This window comes from Apus apus, chromosome 1 (genome assembly GCF_020740795.1).
Source record: "Apus apus isolate bApuApu2 chromosome 1, bApuApu2.pri.cur, whole genome shotgun sequence".
Lineage (NCBI taxonomy): Eukaryota > Metazoa > Chordata > Aves > Apodiformes > Apodidae > Apus > Apus apus.
Genome location: NC_067282.1, coordinates 135,038,250 through 135,059,132, shown reverse-complemented (window position 1 = coordinate 135,059,132; position 20,883 = coordinate 135,038,250). Strand labels below are relative to the sequence as shown.

General features: G+C 39.5%; 1 protein-coding gene across 1 annotated transcript in view; it reads left to right on the top strand.

Annotated features, from left to right (window-relative positions):
- Window positions 1-20,156, top strand: part of ARHGAP8 (Rho GTPase activating protein 8) — an 83,771-nt gene extending 63,615 nt beyond the window's left edge. Inside the window, exons 10-13 of the mRNA XM_051636101.1 lie at window positions 4,390-4,467; window positions 5,120-5,248; window positions 8,339-8,442; window positions 15,103-20,156. Of these exons, the coding sequence (XP_051492061.1) occupies window positions 4,390-4,467; window positions 5,120-5,248; window positions 8,339-8,442; window positions 15,103-15,300 (509 nt within the window). The 3' untranslated portion in view covers window positions 15,301-20,156. The remainder of the gene's footprint in view (window positions 1-4,389; window positions 4,468-5,119; window positions 5,249-8,338; window positions 8,443-15,102) is intronic.
- The last annotated feature ends 727 nt before the right edge of the window (window positions 20,157-20,883 follow it).

The window sequence follows — 20,883 nt, the reverse complement described above, 5'->3', positions numbered from 1 at the left end:
AGAATGGGTAGAGATGAATGGTTATGCATTCTGAATACATTTGGATTGCTGCAGCTTAGTGAGTTTGCTTCCTGGCCTCCCCTTCTTGTGATCAATCAAATACCTTTTAAAAATGCAACACTGGGAAAACTTGACATTGGGCATATAAACATTTCTGAGTTCTTGGCTCTTTTGATTTCATGTGAGTGTTTTTACCTAGGGTTCATGGAGATGAGATAAATCCCAAGATTGGTTGTTTGCCATAAAATAAAAATGAACCTTGTAATAAGAACAGTTTGTGTTTTTGGTGCTCAGGCATTGTAAATAAATTATGTGCAGAGGTGCCAAGTGAATATTCTTTCATAAATCTAAAGAGCAGAGACTCTGCAATCCAAAACCACAAGGACCCAAATACACTTTGGGTTCTGTGGAGGATGCACAATTCTACATCCTTGCTGCTGCTGCTTCTCAGCTTTTCAGTAGGGCTGGAAATGTCCCTTCTTTTCCTCTCTGCCCTTGATCTGCTGTGCACCTTCTTGCAGTGCAAGTCATCTTTACAAACTGCAGACATCACACTCACTTCTTTATTTGTTGCACAGAGTACAAGGGAAAGAAAGACTGTGCAACCTCCTAAAACTTGTACTCTATTCTAGCTTTTAAATAAAAAATCTCAAATTTCTCTTAATCATAAAAATTCACAATTGCCTCTACTTTGGGCATTTAAGATGTTATACTCAAGGTGGACAACTAACATATGCTAGAAACTAATCAGTCCTCATATTAGAAATAAATCAGTTACAATTTTTAAAAGAATTTTTATTATAATTAGGTAATTGGCTAGAATATGTCTAAATCAGTTGTATTAATGAGAATAAAAACCATTTCCAAATCAGGATGGACACTTCCTGAGTATTGGCAGGACCCCAGTCAAAAGAAACATTTCCAAAGTCAATTTAGGACAGAAGGAATTCAGATGCTCTCTCTTTGCTATTTCTCTTCTGAAAGCAGACAAATTAACAAAGGTTTTTGATGCCAGCAACCCTCAAATCAAAGATGATTGAAAGAAAAAGAATGTAATTTTCTCATCCCTTTTTCTTTGACAAGTTTGCAGCAACGTGACAGCATGTGTTGCTTTAATTTACCTTTATCAGTTTTGATTTTCTGTGTCTTTCCTGTGGGACAACTGATGGGGGGTGGAAGGAGGTTAAATATTTTTAGCAACAGTTTATTAATTTGGAGTATAACTTAGTTGTGTCATTGCACTGTGAAATTCTGTCTACTGTGGTAAAAGCCATCTTATTTCAATGTGGAATGAAGTGCCTGCCTGTTTTAATTTATGATTATTGACATTTAAATAATTACTCAGTTAAGTTCTCAATTGCAGAATCACTTTTCATTGAACACAGATGGCTCCTTCACTAGTCACATCACTGTGTTTTTTCTGTATAATATTAAGATAAAATTTTGTACCTTTTGGTCTGGAGAGCTTAGTGCAGAGTAGCAAAAGTCCACTGATTTCTGTCTGTCTATATATGTTTTTGTGAGGGGCAGGGAGCTGCTTGTGCTAAGTTATCTCAACAGTGGCTCTGCGCTGTTGATGGAATATGTGATTGACACGCAGCTGCATGTTTATCAGAACTGGAAAGCCCAGGCTAGCTGCTCATGTCATTCATCCCCTAACTGTTCTGGCACGCATTGCTGCTCCAGGGCTGGTATTCTCTATGGACTGTGTTACCCATGCTATTAATGGCAAAATACTTCAAGTTGTACACCAGAACAAAAATAGTTTTCTTTAGAGACAGCTGATGTGAGTCATGCTGTAAATAGGATTTGATTGAAGAATACTACTGAAAGAAATCAAAGAGGCTACTTCAAAATTATTTTTTTTACAAGGACAAAAAAGAATGCTTTGAGCTGCAATGACTAGGATTGTCCTTATCCAATTTTGTTACTCAGCCCCTAACTCTGGTGGCTCTGGCATGTGTTTTGTCTGCAAAAAGAAGACAAAGTGATTTCTTTTGTTATGGCCACTTTGTGTTAGCTTTATTATGGTAGTTCCAAGAACCAAGTTTTTTTCCCCTAGTGTCTGAAAAGGAAGAGACAGGCTTGGAGGAAATATTTCCTGACTGTGTATGAAGCTGTGTATTTATCCATCACAGTGGAATAACCATCAAGAGGCTTCAGATTCGTTTCTTCCTTCCCATCTCTTACTATGAGACCCCAGTTGGGGACGTATGTTAATGCTTTCAGATTAAGGGACATGGGAAACATCATCATTCAAATAATGTTTTCAGGTAGCTTTCCTTTGCCCTGCCCAAACACAGAAAGCACTGAGAGCAATATACTTAGACTTCTAAAAAAAAAGTACCCTGCTCAGTTTGTATGCATCCCAGAAATTAGAAGAATTACTGCAAAAGGGCTGTCTCTGTACCCAGGCTCATAGTTTCCCCCCTTCAATAGCATTATGGCTGTTGGCTCATATTTCTGTTTACCATTAAGCTGAAATTATGACCCATGCTTTATTTAAAAATCTCTATAATAGATTATTTCTGGTCTGAGCATCCTTTGTGGAAAAAAGGTGTGGCTATTTTGTTGTTGCAGTTCTTTTACTTTTGAAGGACAAGATTCTTTTTTCCCCTAAGAATTGCACTAACCTACATTTAATTAGTGTCACATCATTTGGATATGTTGTCCACAAATCTAAGAAGGGTTGGAGATATCTGCGTTGGTAGTTGGCTTGTTGCCACCTGCGATCAAACAAATTGCTGTATATCGATTCAGTTTCCAGCTGACCTGGAAAATGAATTCTGGAAGAAGCACAGATATTGCCCATATCCCACATTTCTGCACATAAGGATAAAAGTTGCTTTTTCCCTCTCAAACCTCCAAAAACCATATTGAGCAAGAGCTTAGTGTTATGTGTCGTTACAATAATGTTGATGGGATGCAGGGCCAGACAAGTACAGCTGCTGTCTACAATACAGATTAATGACTTTAATTAGACTCTTGAAAGCTTAGCCAATAAAGGCATAAACATGTTAAAAATTGGTATTTTGTTACATTGCAGTTTATACAGTAGGTTGCGCATCAGATTAAAGCATTAACTATCAAACAAATTCCTGCAAACTGGATTATAAGTGTTTATGATGTCCATTTTCTGAAAAACTTGTTTCTACAGAAAGCCCTTAGTCCACTGACAGCCAGCATAAAATTCTGCAGATTCTCAGGAAACAATTGTATTTCTTGTTTGCTGAGGGCAATGCCTTGACAAGCTAGCTGTTCACAGCTGCCACTTCCAAAATCATGTCTTTGGACAGCTTGCACTATAAATCTAGTGGAACAGTTTTATTACAGTGATGTCATTTACCATAACTTTATTCAACTGAAACATGACCTGGTCAGGAATAAAGCAAGTGGTCAAATAGATCATAATTATTGCCCATTTGGTTCCTTTAGTAATCACACACGTCCTTCTTATATATTGTAGTTTGAGATATCATACTCCTTCCAGAACTGAGTGAATGGGCTAATGTTTTAATATGCAACATGGAATTTAACAGGCAAGTGCATAAATGCTTAGAAAGTAGTTGGGAGCTACATTAAGCTAAACTCCAGCTAAGCCTCTAAATCTCATTGGTGGAACACTTTCAAGTAGAGGTTGGAGTTCTTTGCAGAAGTCTCTGAAGCATGCCAGTGAAAATTTATCTCAGTAAACATTATCAATTATTTTAGCATACTGATCTAAATTCTATATGATCAGTACTAAATATCATTCCATAAGGAATGGGTTCAGACAATCTGAAATCCCACTGACTTCCAGAGACAGGTGGAAGGAGCAGTAGTCAGCCCCAACCTACCTTTAAGCTGGGGAGTCCAGTATCCCTCCTATGGTAAGAAAGAGTTTCCTCCATCCAGTGATCTTCTGAAGTATTCCCCAGGCTAAAGGATCTTATCTCACCCACTAGAAGAGGAAGCTTAAGGGATCTTTGCAAATACCCTCATTATTTTGCTTAAGAGTTTAAGCAAGGAGAATAGCAGATTTACAGGTGTGGTTTGGGGCTCAGTTTGCAGATACACTCAGTGAGAGTGGGTACATAAGCAGCCTGATGAATCTAAATCTCTTGCTTCTATGGCTACTTTTGAATGAAAATTATAGTTGTCAAGACATTGTAAAACGCTTCAGGAAAAGTGGTAGTATTTCTGAGACATGTTTATGAAAGTGCTGTAGGCAACGTTGCAGTATTATTTGATTGTACGTTCCCTTCTCAAGAACTTCATTACCAAAAAATGTGTCTACCAAGTGAGTTTATTCCCAGACCGTCTGCTTCTGTTCTGTTTTCAAGTAAAACTGTAGAGGAAAACAAGAGTGACAGCTTTTACAGGTGACACCTGCATTAATTGTTTTTTCAGGACTACAAGTAGAGGGCCTCTTCCGAAGGTCAGCCAGCATCCAGACTATCAAAGATGTTCAGAAACTCTACAATCAGGGTAAGCTGTCATCATATCCCTGCCAGTAATACTGTGAGGGCTTTGTTAATCTTGATTTTGTTGGTGAAGCAGAAATGCCAGTTTTCTAATAATTAATCATAAAACCCTTTGTAACCTAAAATAAGAGCACTAGTACAGAAACCTGAAAGATAGCAACAGGCACTGAAGGCTTATTGGATAGCAAGTCATCAGTTAATGTCAGACAAGAGCTTACAAAATCCATAGCAGGTAATGAGTGATAAGTCTTGAGTCAAAGGTGCTCTATTTTTTCATAAACTTTTGTATTGCCTCTATGCACTTTGAGTTACTGTAGTTGTGATGTATAATGTCTTTGTGTCATTTTGCCTCTGGTGTTTTAACATGGCTATGGCAAAGAAATGTAATTTTACCTAATTATTTATGAAATGCAGGGGAGTCATTTTGACAATCACTGATGTCCACATGAAGTCATTTTATGAAGTGCCTTTATGGGGAGAATCTCTTATAGCAAGATGAATAAAACTCTATGAAAAATACAAAAAGTGCCGGGAGTCACCAGCAGCAGAAAGCCAAGTGGTTTTCTGTTCAAAATTTAGTGTGAAATAGTAGCAGTAGTTTAAAAAAAAAAATAGAATGTGATTGAACATCTTTTTTGTTGTTTTTCTCCTTTTAGGCAAGTCTGTGAATTTCGATGATTATCATGATATCCATATTCCTGCTGTAATCCTCAAGACTTTCCTTAGGGAACTCCCTCAGCCATTACTAACATTTGAGTGTTATGATCATATCCTTGGAATCACCAGTGAGTATAAATAAGTTTTAGAAAAATTTATACAAGTTGAACTGGGCCTGGCTAATTACTAATCACTGCTGTTTACCAATCGTGACCCACAGTTGTGGGTATATAATATTATTAGTGTTTCACTGTAGCCACAAATGGATACCTTCATAATCTGTACCAGAGCAAGCTCGTTAGGGTTACCAAGACCCTTTCTGCTTTTTACAAGGTTTACTGGTTTATCTAAAAATCATACTGTATTATTAAGAATTGTATCAGGCTGTCAGGGCTCCCTTTCATGCCATGACACAACACTGAGTCAGTCTGAGTGGTAAAATTTATGTCAAAGCAGCTTTAGTTTTAGCAGTAGCATTGGCAGAATTGTGGGAACAACATTTAGTTGGTCATTTGTATGCTTCTTTCCTTTTTTTTCTTTTTTTTTCTCGTGGGGATGGGATTGTTTTTATTGAAACTGTTCCCATGAGATAGCATATTGGGAAGAAAGGATTTAAAGCCATGAGAAGACACTGATTATCTGAAGATCTGGCACCACATGGAAACATGAATTTAAAAATGTGTAATTACTTAGCGTTTGGCAGGAGCTGTTTTACAATGCTGACAAGGCAACTAATAGATGGGAATGAATACTGTTGAATATCTAAGATCCCAGAATATCTGAGATTTAGTACCCAGTATTGTAGAGACTGGTGTTTTGCTTCCCAGGGTATAGTCAGCCAGCAGGGAACCAGTAAAGCTTCCAGTAGCAAGTCACAAGCAGAAAATTTCCTCAAACCTGCTTTTTGAAAAAATTATGTGTATTATAATGGAGTGTGACTTTCAACAAAGTCTGTCAGCATGCCTCTGCTAACTGTGAGCTGATGCTGTTGCAAAGTGTACATTATCATCAGTATTATGACTGTTGCTATTGGGATAAGTCACTAAAATAATTCAGGTTGAGGATAAATCTCAATGATGATGTAATAAAGTGTAGAAGTACAGTAAGTTTACCCAGATATACTGTATTCTATGTAAAATTCTTACAGTGTGCTTTAAAAGTAGCATTTTCACACACTGTTTCATGTAATTTTATTAATGTATTGCTATAAAAAAACTTAATCAGGTCTGTAGTGTTTTGTTGTTTGCAAGTCTGTACATCACCGTGTTCTAAAACAAGGATTCTGTTGACACACTAAGTGTCTCAAGACAATGAGAAAAACAGGTCTATTCACAGGAAGAAATGAAGGGACTAAGAATAGTCACTCTGAACTGGAAAGAACAGGGGAAATTTGGAAAAAGAATGTATACATGCTAATTTTTACTGAACTAATATTGTGCTGACTTTCTGGATATAATATTACTTTGTGATACAGCTAAGTGAAAATGAGAACAAGTCTGAGAAGGATAATCTGAGAGCAGTGCATTGTGCTAGGAACACTGGGATGTTTTTCTTGGCAAAACATCTGTGAAACTTTCATTCCACATTATTTTTGTTTACTGACATTTAAAATGTAGACAAAATACATGGAAAATTGGAGTTTAAGAAAATTCATCCTTTGACTTCCGTGTTCTGCGTTGTGATGTCCACTCGGTTTTGATGCTGTGGTGATATCCTGATTTTAAAAGATCTTAAGCTCGAGAGCCAGCTGGACTGCAGCAAAGACATATTTTTTGTGAATATAGTGCAGAAGGGAGCTGTGAAGAGGTGTGATCACAGACAGCTGTCTTGGGATGACTTGAAAATTCTCATTCTGTCTTCTGGAAGATGCCAGAACAGTGTGAGATGTATCTATTACATCTCTTAACCTGCAAACCCAGAAATACAGTATTTCTGCTTTAGAGTACTTTAAAATGACAGTGAAACTTTTCTCTATAGTGTGTCATCTGAAACATTTTTTAAACGAGTTATTGATGGGAGCTGGGAACTGAATTAGTTGAGTGACTGACTAAAAACAATTAATAGAACCTTGAAGCTTATAATTGTCAAAGAACAAGTTCTTTGGTCAAGAAAAACTTCTACAAGAGCTGCTTTGCCCAGTATTGCTATCCTTCCTGCATAATTTACTTTGCAGAAGGCTGAGCAAAAAATTATTGGGATTCAGATTATTGTGTCTTACAGGAACTGGCAGCTTTGCACTAGGAAAAGTGTCAACATGGCTCACCACAGTATAGCTTCATGTATTTAATTCAGAGCTTAAGGGAACATTTAGCATTCTGGAATTTTGTGCATGCATGCATACTTATACACATGTCTAGCTGTGTCAAGGAGGGGGAGAGAGAAATGCAACAAATGCAGAAAAAAGATCAGCACAAATGGATTGGTTGGGTCAAACATGATTGTAATAATCACACCTTTCTACAAAATGGCATTAAATTTCCAGTACTAAGATAATTACAATATTCCAGAAAAGAAAAGTAAACAGAAAAAAAACCAAACAAACAAACAAAAACAAAACACAACAAAAACCAAGACTAAGAAAAAAAGAAGAAAAAAGACGTTTGGAACAGCATTTGAAATATCCAGTGTTAGTGTAATTGTCACCCAGACTATCTAGGTGATGCAAGGAGTTTGGGGTCTAGTTCTGGATTTGCCCACCTGTAGAAATGAGTTAATGAACCTGCTTAGGTTCATCTCTAGAAAATTCTTACACACCCAAGTGTCCATCTCATAAATTTTTACCAAGACAGAAGAGTTTCCTGCACAGTCACAGAAGTGTTTTTAAAATTAGAGCATGTTGAGCAGGTCTGAGTCTCCACAAGAATAAAATCAGGGTATAAAAAGTAGATGCCTGAATCCAGTGCATGGAGAGATAATGGGATTCAAATCAAGATGTTTGAAAGTCCTCTCTACCAAATAAATTATTTTGGCTATTTCACTTAATCAAGAAAATACTCTGGTAGTTAGTCTTAGCCAGATATATAATAATACAGAATATTATAGGGACATTCAAAGGGGTAATCCTAACTGTTACTGTGATCATGGAGGTTAATAGGGCTGAATTTTTTGGTCAGTTTTACAAATTCATAACTAAATTCCAGCAGATATGAATAAGGGGTTGTTTCTTGTTAATATTTTTATGGTTTTGAGTTAACTTAAGACTGACTTTGACATTGCAGGTGTGGAGAGCAGTCTCCGAGTCACCAGATGCAAGCAAATCATTCAAGGACTTCCTGAGCACAATTATGTTGTTCTGAAATACCTGATATGCTTTCTCCATATGGTGAGTACAGGCAAAATTTCCAAAAGTAGTGCTAGTCTTTTCTTTCTAAATCTGTTCTTGTTAATTCAACACTGAAAATGTCCACAGAAAATAAAACTGAAGTAGTTTAAAACTGTGGTGGCGTGTCAGTGCAGTACTTGCCAATGGAGTGAACCCTCCCATTCTAATAAAGGTCAGTGCTAAAAAATGGTCTGGGCATCCCTTCACCATGGAATTCTTTAGATGTAATGAAAACTATTGTCTAAACTAAAATGGAACTGTGTTTGTTCTGGCATACTTAGTTCTGCTTCCCCGACTCTGTGTTCACAAATGTATGTTTTTTATTTAGTTCGTTTTTGGGTTTTTTTCCTATTTTGGAGTTTAAAAAAGCCTGCAAATAGTGATTGGGTAATTTGGGGTCCAGAGAAAAACTAGAAGTAGTAAATTTTTTTCTCAAAAATATAAACCTTGATCAACTAAAACACCAAATAATGCACTGTAATTTTAGAAAGTAATAGAAATATTAACAAGCTTTAGAACAATAATTGCCAAGATATTTAATATTAAATCTTGCAAATAACATTTTCCTAATTAAAATAGCCTTCCATTCTGTAATTTACTACAATGTTAAATTAAAAACTTTGACTGTGCCATTTTACAAGGATTTTTGCTATGCTTCATGGTAAGTGAATCATGTGTCTTTTTTCCTATTTTTTATTTTTCTGGTGGTTTGTTTTTAGCCCATTTTTGGAAACCTGTAAGTGTGAGGGTTCACCGAACATCCATCATAAATTGTTCTACAGTTAGCTTAATGACATCCTTTGGTTGCCACTTTATGTGCAGGAAAAGACAGTAATATTAGTGTAAGTTTCCCTTCCTTCTGCCTTATCCAATGCATTGCCTTTTCCAGATTGCATTTGTCAAACCCAGGTGCCTAAAACTGAGGATCATGGTGTAGTTGACACCTAAATAAAGTGATCTAGCCTTCAGAATTCCTAAGAGCCCACCAAAGCAATCATGTGTTTGGAATGATGCTGATTTTCACCAGTGGAAGAATTAGACCTCAGTAACTGTTCTTGGGCTACAGTCATCCTTGCCATATTGTAGCCAGTAGCACATTTCAGAAACAAGTGCATTTAATCCCTTTTTCTATCAAAACACTAGAGAAAAGCAAGATTAAAGGAAACACATTGATATGACCCTCAGAGGCAGCACTTGCACAGTTCCTGTAATACCCGTCCTCGTTTACTGTTGCTTAGCTGAAGTCTAATGCTATTAAGAAAATCCGTATGTCATTTGCTATTATTTTAGCATCTGATATCTCTCCTCAGTGTTATGAATCGTGTAAGTGACTTTGTTCCAATAATAGATGCACCATCTCAATGCACCTCTTAAGAGCTGAGCACTTGAGGTGTTAATGAGGTGTGCAAAAGTAATACGGAGTGTTTTCTGTAATTGGGCAGCAGAACATAGCATTATTTTTGAGTATGCCTTGTTATGTAAAGCACAGTGTCAAGTTGATACTAGTGCTCAGATCTGCAATTTTTGCTGATCCATGGCTTTTCATCCTTAATGTCTCAGGGAGTATTTGCATTTGGAAAGGTCACAGGAACATGAAACAATCTAGGAGCTAGAGATTTCTATTCATTGCAGATCGGTGTGCTGCACAAACTGCCACAATTCAAACTTTAACAGACCACTCTACCAATAATCCTAGTTTTTACCTGCAAACATCAACCTTCTTACATGTAAGAGGCAATTTAATTCTTCCACAAGCGCAGCCTTGAGTAGTGCAAGAGGTACTTGTGGTAATTTCATGAAGTGGGATGAATTGTAATCACTAGATACAGGTTTGAGCACTCCAGGATTGATACAGGCTTGTGGAAGAAGAAAAAAATATCCCTGTTTTCTCTGCAGTCTCAACCCCCTTACTTAATGAAACAGCTCCTTCTATTCCAAGGGTGTTACAGCAAGAGAGCACAACTGCTGCAGAAGTAAAAGACTTGGATTTCAAAGATATGTTGGGTTCCTTTAACCTTAGATTAGCTGTGATTTTGCCAGTAATGAGCCCAGCGTGCTGTGAAAGGTGTAAGCTCTCCCTCTCCATGTCGCAGTGCATCTAGCTACTAGAGAGGGATCTTCAGGGTCCCCTTGGAGTTGCAGTGGATTGAAGTCCCTAGGCAGAATTAAGAGACCAGGAGCAGGGGGAAAAATCAAAGGCCATTTTTCACAAGTCAGTCCCTGAATTATGTCTGCAAAAGATGTCTGTGCTGCTCAGCTGACCTCACAAGAGATGCATGTGCACGAACTAGTGTTTGTGTTCCACAAGCCCTGCGTTGCACATGCAGTGAAGTGAATTTATGAATGCACATTCAAACTTAAAGGACTCAAAATCTTCTTGCAAATTACTTGGCAAAGCACTCTGAGGGCTACAGTTACCCAGTTCTGAAGCCAGAAACCATTTGGTACAAAACTGTAATTGTTGTTTTCCGTGACAGTCTAAGGCTAAACAAACAGCAAAGTTTGTAGAGGCAATAATGTCATCTAGATTGTGTTTTTATAACCACATCTTTGGTTTTGGTACCAGCCGATGCAGCCCCCTCTCTGCACTTACATACTTTCCCTTCCTCATGCTTATTTCTGTCCCTGCAGTCTTGTCTGATGCAGGGGGAAGGTGGCTGAGTTGGCTGAAAGAACCGTTGCAAAAACCTGCCAAAGTAAAAATAATGTCAAGCTTGGACTAACTACAAAAAATGGATGAGGTCTGGGGGCCTGTGAGCTATACTTTAGATATGTAACCAAAGCAGGAAAGTTAAAGCCAAGTGTGAACTGGTAAAAATGTTCTGAATGAATTAATGTTTGTCTCAATCACTTCTCCAATTTAAATCTGTAATTAGCACCAGCAAAGCTTGGGGGTGGCTGGGGATGATGGGGCACGTTGGGAAGGATTAGATGACTAAGCTTCATAGAGCAGATACAAGCAGTTGGCACATCTGCAAGGTAGCAGGGGACAGGGGATAGAAACTTTTATTTCCAGTCAGTTTGTGGGGATGTTTTAATAAGGGGTAATTTTCCTTTGAAAATGTTTTGTGGAATTCCTTTCAGCGTTGCAACTGAGAAGCCAAAGAGATGGTTATGTCTTTGTATTTTTAAAATGTTATGGTAATTGGCTGTTTGTATCCTCTGAATTTCACTGAGGTCATTAGGTAGAATCATAGAATTATCAAGGTTGGAAAAGGCCTTCAAGATCATCAAGTCCAACCGTCTGCCCTACACCCCCTAACCACTAAACCATCTCCTGAAACCCCACATCCACCCATTTTTTTAACACCTTCAGGAATGGTGCCTCCACCACCTCCCTGGGCAGCCTGTTCCAATGCCTCACCACTCTTACTCTGAAGAAATGTTTCCTAATATCAAATTTGAACCTCCCCTAACACAACTTGACCCCATTTCTGTTTTCATTCCTGCAGTATCCATGACGGTGCTGGGGTGCAAGTATGTGGAATCCGAAAATCATCACAGTTTTGCTGGGAGGAGCTGAATGTTGATTCTGGGATAGTGAGGATATGTATTTTGCAGTTGTTGATGTGGTACTAAATCCTCAGTATTTATTCCCAATTATGAGTTTTGCAATGTGCAAGGTTTATTTTTCTAGAGGACTTTCTTCCAATATAGGCTGCCATTACTTAATGATTTTACTAGATATGTTTCAATGAAAGGGGAAAAAACCCCATCAAACTGGAGCTGTGTAGTTCTTTGTTGTAATATTTTTCAGTGATGGTCAGATGAATCCTTCAAAGATACTATCTAGGTCCTTGGAGAATTGGCTTGTCAACTTGACAGAGCAAGTGTATTTTCACTTGAAACAGAGATGATGGTTACTAACTTTCCATGGTAATCCGAGAAGGAGTAAGTGGGTTAGTCCAAATCCTAAAGATGTCAATTTTATTTCTCAGGTAGAACATAGCTCTGGGGTGAAGTTCTTTAGAAAGGTAGCCCATGAAGAGGCTGACTGGGGGCATCCTACCCTGATGTGGTCTAGTTTTAGAAGAAAACATCAGCTACTCTTGATAATGTTGTAGATTAAGTGAATGTGTTTGTGTCATTTGAGAAAGAAATCTGGCACTGGAGTAGTGAGGGCGTTAGGACGATGTGAAGCCTGATTCCCTTGGGGAGGGATAAAGCCATTACCCCTGGTGTGACAAGGCTTCCTTGCTCACAGCTCTTGATGAGCCAGCAAAAATTCTTGTGGAGACAGTTGGATTCAGTTGCACACTTTCTCTTGGATCTGCTGAGCAAGGGATTGCTATGCATTTTGGAGTGAAGCAACGTGCTGTGCTGCGTCTCCCTTGAATTCTGAAGTGTCAGCCTGATTGATGACTCACAGATAAGACTTAGTGTAGCTCTGCCTCAGATGATATAATCACTGCTTCGTTTTATCTTATGGATTTTCTCTCTCAAGGGAGAGGCTGTGTCATGGGTATTTTCATTGGTCATTTCAACATTGCCTGTCTCCTTGAATTGTTCATGGTGGGAAGAGATGGTCTCATCTTGGAGTTAGAAACATTATTTGAAATAGTTGGCCTAAAGAAGAACAAAACAAAACAAAAACCAAATCTAGCTCTACCAGCAAGTTGCAGTGGTGTTGTTTTGGACTGAAACATTGGCCTTCAGGGGCAGTGATGAGGTTAAACTGGATGTGATTCAACTAGTGCTTGAAGACAGGACCTGTACATGACTTGCTGGATGGAGTGTGTCAGGGAGCACTCCCAAAAACTGGGGATAGGCAACGGCAACAGGTTTGGCTTCTTCCACCCTCCACTGTCCTCCAGTACTATACCACATGCTTATGTGCCATCACAGGATACCTGCCCTGCATACGCTTAAGGAACTTGCTGTAGAATATACAGCATGTATCTTTGGTTTTGTGTTACAGAAAACACAACGTGATGGGCTGTAGCTCTCATTATTTTAGAGACTTTCAACTGAAAGAAATAATAAAAAAAATATTTATCCTGGACCCACAGGAGTTTCACAGCACAACATTGCAGACTTTGGATGCAGCCAGCATGAGCTGTTTGACCCAAGGGCCACAAACACAGTCCCTAACCTTGTTACATGTAGCAGCATCCAAACACCAGCTCCATTGTCCAGCTACCTTCAGGGTAATACCTAGGTCTGTGTCTCCATATTAACAAGGCCCTCTTTGTTGTCTTAATTGTTTTCCCTTGTCAGTTATTTTGGCAGTAGTTTAGCTTTTGCTATATTGCTGTAGTATAATGAACTCCTGTTAGAGCTGATCTCATCTGAAGCAGATTAAATTAACAAGATGGGCTTGTTTTTTCTCTATAGTTAAATAGTGCATTGTGAGCAGTATGTGAAGGTCAGCAGGCTCTACATCGTTTGTACTCTAAAGAGAATGGTGTGGGTTTTGCATAAGGTCAAGAAGCAGGCATTGCTGTTTTATCTGACGACTCTTTATTCTCAGGTTGTGAAGTCAGTCCATTGAAAAGATGGTCATGGTTAATGACTTTAAAAACAATTGAAGCCTTTAATATTTGTAGCAGAAGTAGCATTACAGTAGCTCTAATGTCCCAGGAGGGTAAGGCAAAGATTGGTGGGAAAAATAGTTCCTATTATTGGAAAAATTAATATGATTAAGAAGAAGATGCTACACTTTTGGGCACGTAAGTGCTTGATGTCCCCCAAAGAAAAGACTTCCACCCTGCACAGGTGTCTAAAGGATGTTATATCACCTCATGGCTGAGCAAACAGGCTCCTTGCTAGGTAATACACCAAGGAGCATGGAACTGTGCTGTAGGAGATAGATGGGAATCAAACCTGCATTACTGGAGTTTATGATTATGCTAAGAAGTGTTTCCATGATCAAAATGTTTCTTAGACTTGCCTCTAGTGCCCTCAGACTTTTCATAGTACTACAGAGCTGCCTTTTCTGGAGGACTTACGGCAAGACAGAAATGGAGAAGCACTTAGAAATGAAATTTTTGCTTTCCTATTCCACTTGAAATTGTAGCAGGAAGAATACCTGGGGGATTTAGCCCAATAATTCCCCATGCTGTTCTGAGATGACAGCTTCAGACTAACGTGTCCATCACAGTTTGTGCCTGTGTGGTCTTCCCATGACAGGTTATTGATCAACAACTGCAACCATCAGCCTGAACTGGCTGAATTACCTAGGTCAGGAGGAATCAAGAGCACCTTCAGTTTGTTGGCTCTTTACAGTGACAGAGAACTTGTCAGATAGAACACCCAGACCATACTGGGCTTTAGATACCAGCCGTGCCATGTGGGAGAGCAAAGCACACACAAATTCCTTGCTGAGCCCACCCAGAGGAAAAAAAAGACTCCTGTCCAGTTCTGGGCTCACATCCACAGAGAGAAATAGGACACATCAATCAGGTGCAGAACAGCATTCAGTTCTGTGTATTTTACCTACAGCCCATTTTCATGTCCATTGCTTCAGAGGAATTGGATGGATGTGGAGGTGTTTGGAAGTGAAGTCATGCATCAGTGGGGGGGGTGGAAAATCCTTCTAAACACTTGCAAACAGCTTCAGAAGTCCTTGAGGTTTATTCTATGGAGGGCTTAGGGTGTTTTGTCTCTCCCTTTCTGGGGCACATGTCTGCATACACCTTATTCATGTTTCTGTTTTTCCAGGTTTCACAGGAGAGCATATATAACAGAATGACAGCATCTAGCCTGGCCTGTGTCTTTGGTTTGAATTTGATCTGGCCATCAAAAGGAACAGCCTCCCTGAGTGCTCTGGTACCTTTGAATCTCTTCACTGAACTGCTGATAGATTTCTACAGGAATATATTCCACTCCCGAACAGTGCCTGGTGAGATCTTACCTTAATGTTCCCAGGAAGGCAAATGACGTGTGCCTGCCCGAGGGAAGGATCTCCATGCTTCAGCTGGTGGGAGCTTTATATTCAGGGCTCTCTCCTGTGAACGAAACTTTCAGTGAGAGTAAAGTTTCTATAGCTTTCCAAATACCAAAGATGTTGGGAGAAGCACACTGCCCCATATATCCTCATCACACAGCGGAAAATATGTATGTGAACATTCAAAGATTAATAGGTCAAAGCGAATCCCCTTCTTAAAATAGAGCAGCTGACAAAAACTATGTTAAAAAAAACATGACACTACATGCCAGTCTGTAATTTCTTTGGTGATCTGGAGACCTTACTATGTGGCATTATTTTCTGGGACCATGCAGAGCTAACTTCTGGACAACTCGTGAGTGTACAGCTTTCTTCTTTTTTTTTTTTTTTTTACTTTTTTTTTAATTTGAATGCAAGTTTGTTAGAAAATTCCCTATTGAGTTAATGAAGGTTAAATCAGTTTTTAAGATGCTAAAATTTCTAAACTATTTTTCCATAAAATCCTGTCTTATTTTACACAAAAAGGTGTGGGGCAGTTGTGGCACATCAGGTTTGCAATTACAGTGGAGAGTAAAGTGTTTCCTGGGTAATTTGAGTCGTGCAGACAGCTAACTAATTATGCTTGCAAACATCTAATATGTGTATTTAATCACTGTAGCTGCACATGCAAAGTGTGTGGAAGTTTTTTTCTTATTATAAGTTCAAATGGGGAGCAATAATATTCTGGGTGTTTTTTTTCTCTAAATACTTGGGATTTCCATCAGTGGACTTAAATCAGCAAGCATATAATACAGAATATAGACTAACTTTGAGAAGAGTACCCCTGATGTTTGGGCTGCATTCTTTTGCATTTAGAGTTGATAGAAATTGGCTCTTCATATCACTTTCTCTAGAAAGCAGTAAGAGCAACTACTTGAATAATATACCTAATATCATTTTTATACATTGAAAGTCTATTATTAGTCCCAATGTGAATAATTAGCCAACACAAAGGGAGAATTTTCAGTGTTTCCTTTCTGACTATGCCACTTGTATTTTATGAACTTTTACACAGTGCTATTTCATTGTTTAACAGTGATTAGTAATGAGGTGGTGTAACAAAGTTATCATTATAGTTCCCTGCAAACCAAAAGAAAATTAACCAGTGGTTAAAAAAAAAAAGGTAAGCAGTATTTTCCTTCATGTTCTGGTCTTCCTGATTCTGTGCAAAGCTTAGAAAACAGAGGGACTGTTTAGACTTCAGTGAAAGTAATAGTCTCAGAAGGACAACTTAGGCATCCCCTCCTCTGGAAAGAGAGCCACTTTTTATCTTGTAGGTTCCAGAGAGTTGAGAGTTTGTCCTTCTGGCCTTCCTCTTAGCAGTTACCAATTGCCTGCCTGTGTGAGGGGTGCAACAAAACCTTATTGCAAAGGGTAAAGAGGGTTCATTCTTGTCAGCAATTCCAGAAATAACCAAGTATTTCAGAAGGCTGTGTAATGCCAGATGTGCCAGACCTTCATTTGCCCAGTAGGTGTCAGCTGTAGCATTAGACAATGATGAAAATTTGAAAAATACAGAGGCTTTAGAACAAGACATGTTAGGACCAAGTTCTTACATCACAGTTGTGTGCTTTCCCCAGTTCCTCAAGTCTCTTAAATACAACTTTTTGGCCTTTGAATATCTGTAAAGAATAACCACCTATGACTCCCATTTAAATATAACATCTTGCATAATACAGAGAAAATAATTAACCAGTATTCATGATTGTTGAATTTCAGCAAAATGAGATTGCCAAGGATAAACCTGTCATGGTTTTGTATTGCAACTCATCAGTTTTACATCTGATTTATCGATGACAGCATCCTAGCCTTGTTGTATTATGAAAACCAAACACAGTTATGCTCAGCACTGTTCAGCAGCACGACAGCATGGTTCTGTGCATCAGCACCCTGTTCTTATCGGGGAGGAATCTGGCCTCTGGCAATTAACAAAACCTGAGGTTTTTGCCACTCTCTGACCTTGGTCAAAATACACGTGCGTTAGTTTTGCTGTCCATAAAAAGAAGTAACAGTTGTCATTAGAAAAGTGCTTTGGGATTAAATGCTGATAAGTCTTATAGAATGGTTGTTTGCCATTTCCCTGTGTGCTCTTCCAAAAAATCCAGCAACATCAAATGGCATTTAGTCTTCAGGCTACACAGAACGGGAATGTGAGTCCTGGGTGGCTTTAGCACAGTAGCATGCCAGAGCCCTGGGGGGTGAAATCCTGAGTTCATGGAAGTCAGCTTTGCTCAACAAGTCCCCAGAGCCTGGGGAAGGGGGTACCCCATAGATTTAGTTCTCTAACTCTTCCTAGGTTGGGAGAGAGGGAATTTGGCAGCATCAGTCATGCTGCTGGTGCAGACCCTCAGGGCACAGCTGTCTCTGACCCCATTACTTTTACAAGTAAAAAGTACAAGCAAAGAGCATCGCTTCTGGTAATTTGCCTGCCTGTAGACACACGATGAGAGTTAAAACCAGACTCACTCTTTCAGTATTGGTCATATGCCAAACTGCTGGTCTTCCTTTTAAGTGCTCTGCAAACTACCATTTTGCAGCAATTTATAGCTCCTCTCACTTAGTCAATGAAGAGCAAAATGGCGTTTTCTCATCTCAAGGTGCCTTCTTCCTTTGAAGAACTGATAACATCTGTTATCCACCCGTGTGGATAATTTGATGCTTAAGGAAAGTGGAGGCTCTGGTTTGGATTGCCACTAGCACTGGTGGGGGGATGTGGGGCTCCTGCTCCCCTTTCCTTTCCTGCCTCCCCAGCAGGCAGCCAAAGCCAGAGGAAAGGAAGGTGCTCACCTCCACCCCAGCCTTGCCCTGCGAGCCTGCCCATCACAGGGAAGGGATTTTCCCAAATCAAAGGCACCTGGGTATCAAAACCCTCCTAGCCATGAGACCCCAGCTTTGTGCCCCCTACCCCAAAGGAACTGGTGAAATCCTTCGTCTGTAGCAGAAGCCCCCGATCTCCGTCCTCAGTGCCAGACTTAACTATGACATTAAATCAGTTCTCATGAATTATTCAGAAGGGTTTGGAGTGAAATTCATGTTAGAGAAATATATGTTTCAAATTTCCTGACTCTAAGAGGAGTCCTGGAGGTGTCCCCTGCAGTTACTTTGATAACAGTTTCTCTTTACAAATGATAATTGCACGATTCGAGCTTTTGTACAGTGTGGCCTTGTGAACTCTTCGCTCATATCAAAGAACAATTTGCAGATCATTTCCATAGCAAAAAGAAAGTGATTATGGAGATAATCTGTTGGAAACACACATGCTGGATTTCAGTTTAAAACAATAAAATGCAGTCATAGAATGAGAAATCAAGTGTTACCTAGCTGACAATATATAGAGAATAAATTGCCTGAGCATTTTAGTTTACCGAGCTGTTAGTAGTTGAAAATTGGCCCCAAGATTAGTCTGATTATCAGGATGCCTCTAGCAACAAGCAGCAAAGGGGGAAGGGAATATCTTCTACCCTGAATCTATGAAGAAATGTAAGAAGATTGAACAATGTCATTAACCAAGGGGGGTCTTTACAGTTCTTACAAAAAACTTCCATAAATGATTGTCACTTAGATGTGTGCAGATGATCTGTCTTATTTGTGCTGCACTCCTGAAGCAGTGTTCCTTGCAGAATCACTCAGAGCCTTAGAAATACAAACTTTAATATATTCATCCACTTGTGAGAAGAGTAATAATAGAAAAGCGCCAGATATTTTATTCACATGTTCCATGTGTACTTAGGTAGCAAGTTGAACTTTTAATGGGAATGACAGTACAGTCACCCACTCCTTCATTCCCTGAGTAGTTTGTCTTCACAACCCTGGAGAATGTAGGCTTGTCAACACTTCCACTTTTCAAGTGGCCATGGGGGTGTTGGGGCGTGGGGGAAGAAGGTCAAAGAGAGTTACTGCCAGCACCTGTAATTTGGGGAGTGAGAAGCTCATGTTCAGTTGAAGCTCTACTGGCCAGGCACATCCCTTCTCATACTCTGTTCATTTCTAACATGTTTTTACCTACAAAGAGAACTCAGAAGCAAACACACCCTGCTTTCAGTAGGCACATCTCCATTGAAGCCAAAGGTATGACTGTGAGAATTATGTAAATCGTGTGAAATGATACATGTGGCTGGTGTGTGAAAAGTGTTCTGTCTTTCCTGGTCGAGCAATACTCATTTTCACCATCTGAAGAGTTTGATTTTTGTCTTTTTATGTCTTTGTCCTGTGGAAAGCCATTTCAGTGGATTGCATCTAAGGTAGCAGAGGATTTCAGGATCCTCCAGCATCATCTGAGAGCAGTGGAGGACTGTAGTGGGATGCTACAAACACTGTCTTCTTTCTTGCTAGCTGGAAAGCTTGAGAAAGGACTGCCTTAACTGATGGGATTGCTTCAGAGTTAGGTTGGTGGTTTGGACAGTGAACTGGCCTGGAAACTAAGGAAACATCCAAATACAACCAGGAGAAAAGCCCTTTTCCACAGAGGGCCTGTCAGCACCTAAGAAATGTTACCCAGAATTGTCACTCTGAGGGAAAAGAGTCTTAGCTTACCTCTTTGAGCTGGAAATACACAAACTTGTGTACAATGGCATGCAAGTTCTCCTCTTTCTTCCTGACTGGAGTCTGTTTCCTGTAGTGTTAGGAAAGCCATGGTAATTATACACGGAAGGGTCATAGGCCTGTTATCTCAACTATTTCTCTCTAGAATAGCTGGCAGAAGTTCAGCCTGAAAAATAATTAGCTGATTGGAAATATATTTCTGCTGGAACATGCCAACTCAACAAAAAATAAAAGCATTTTCTTAAAAGGCTTGGTTTTGGTGCTTTTATTTCAGAAATAATTACTTTCTTCCAGAAAGCTGCCTGCGTGCTTCTGAGCCATGGACCCCCAGGCTCACTCAGGGCCTGGTTCCAGCTCTGCTGGTCACTGTGGTGCTCCAGAGCAGGGGAAACAAGCATTGCTGCTTCTCATTCATGGTCTCTTTTGAGATGGTGTCACCTTTCTTTCTGCACACAGCATTGCAATTATTGCCAGAGGTAAGGAGGGAATTCTGCTGGAGCTGGGGGAGACGACACACATAGCTGACTGATCATTAAAGCTGACTATTTTTTCTGCAGCCCTGATTTCTCCATGGTGCAATCATTGTGCAGAAGCTGCTTTCCTGACTAGCAGTCTGTCTGTGGTCCCCAGAGCACGACTTGTCACTCACAAGGTTCAGGCTTGTGCCTGTAGTTGGGAGCCACTCGATCTGGTGCCTGACCTGAATGCTTGGGGAGCAAAACTGCAAGCTGCAAGATAGAAACACACTTCTCCAAACACAGCCCAGTCTACGACCTCCTTCATTTCCTTTTGCCTTGATCCTCAACAGCTTACTCATTTAAGCTACTGCCAGCCCAGACACTTAACATCAACCTCCTCAAGCCTAATACGAAATCAGAATTTCTGTCTTTTTGGGGTTTTTTCTCTATTACATGGATTGTGTTCACCAGTACCAAATTGTACTCTCAAATTCTTTCTACATTTCAACCTTTAAT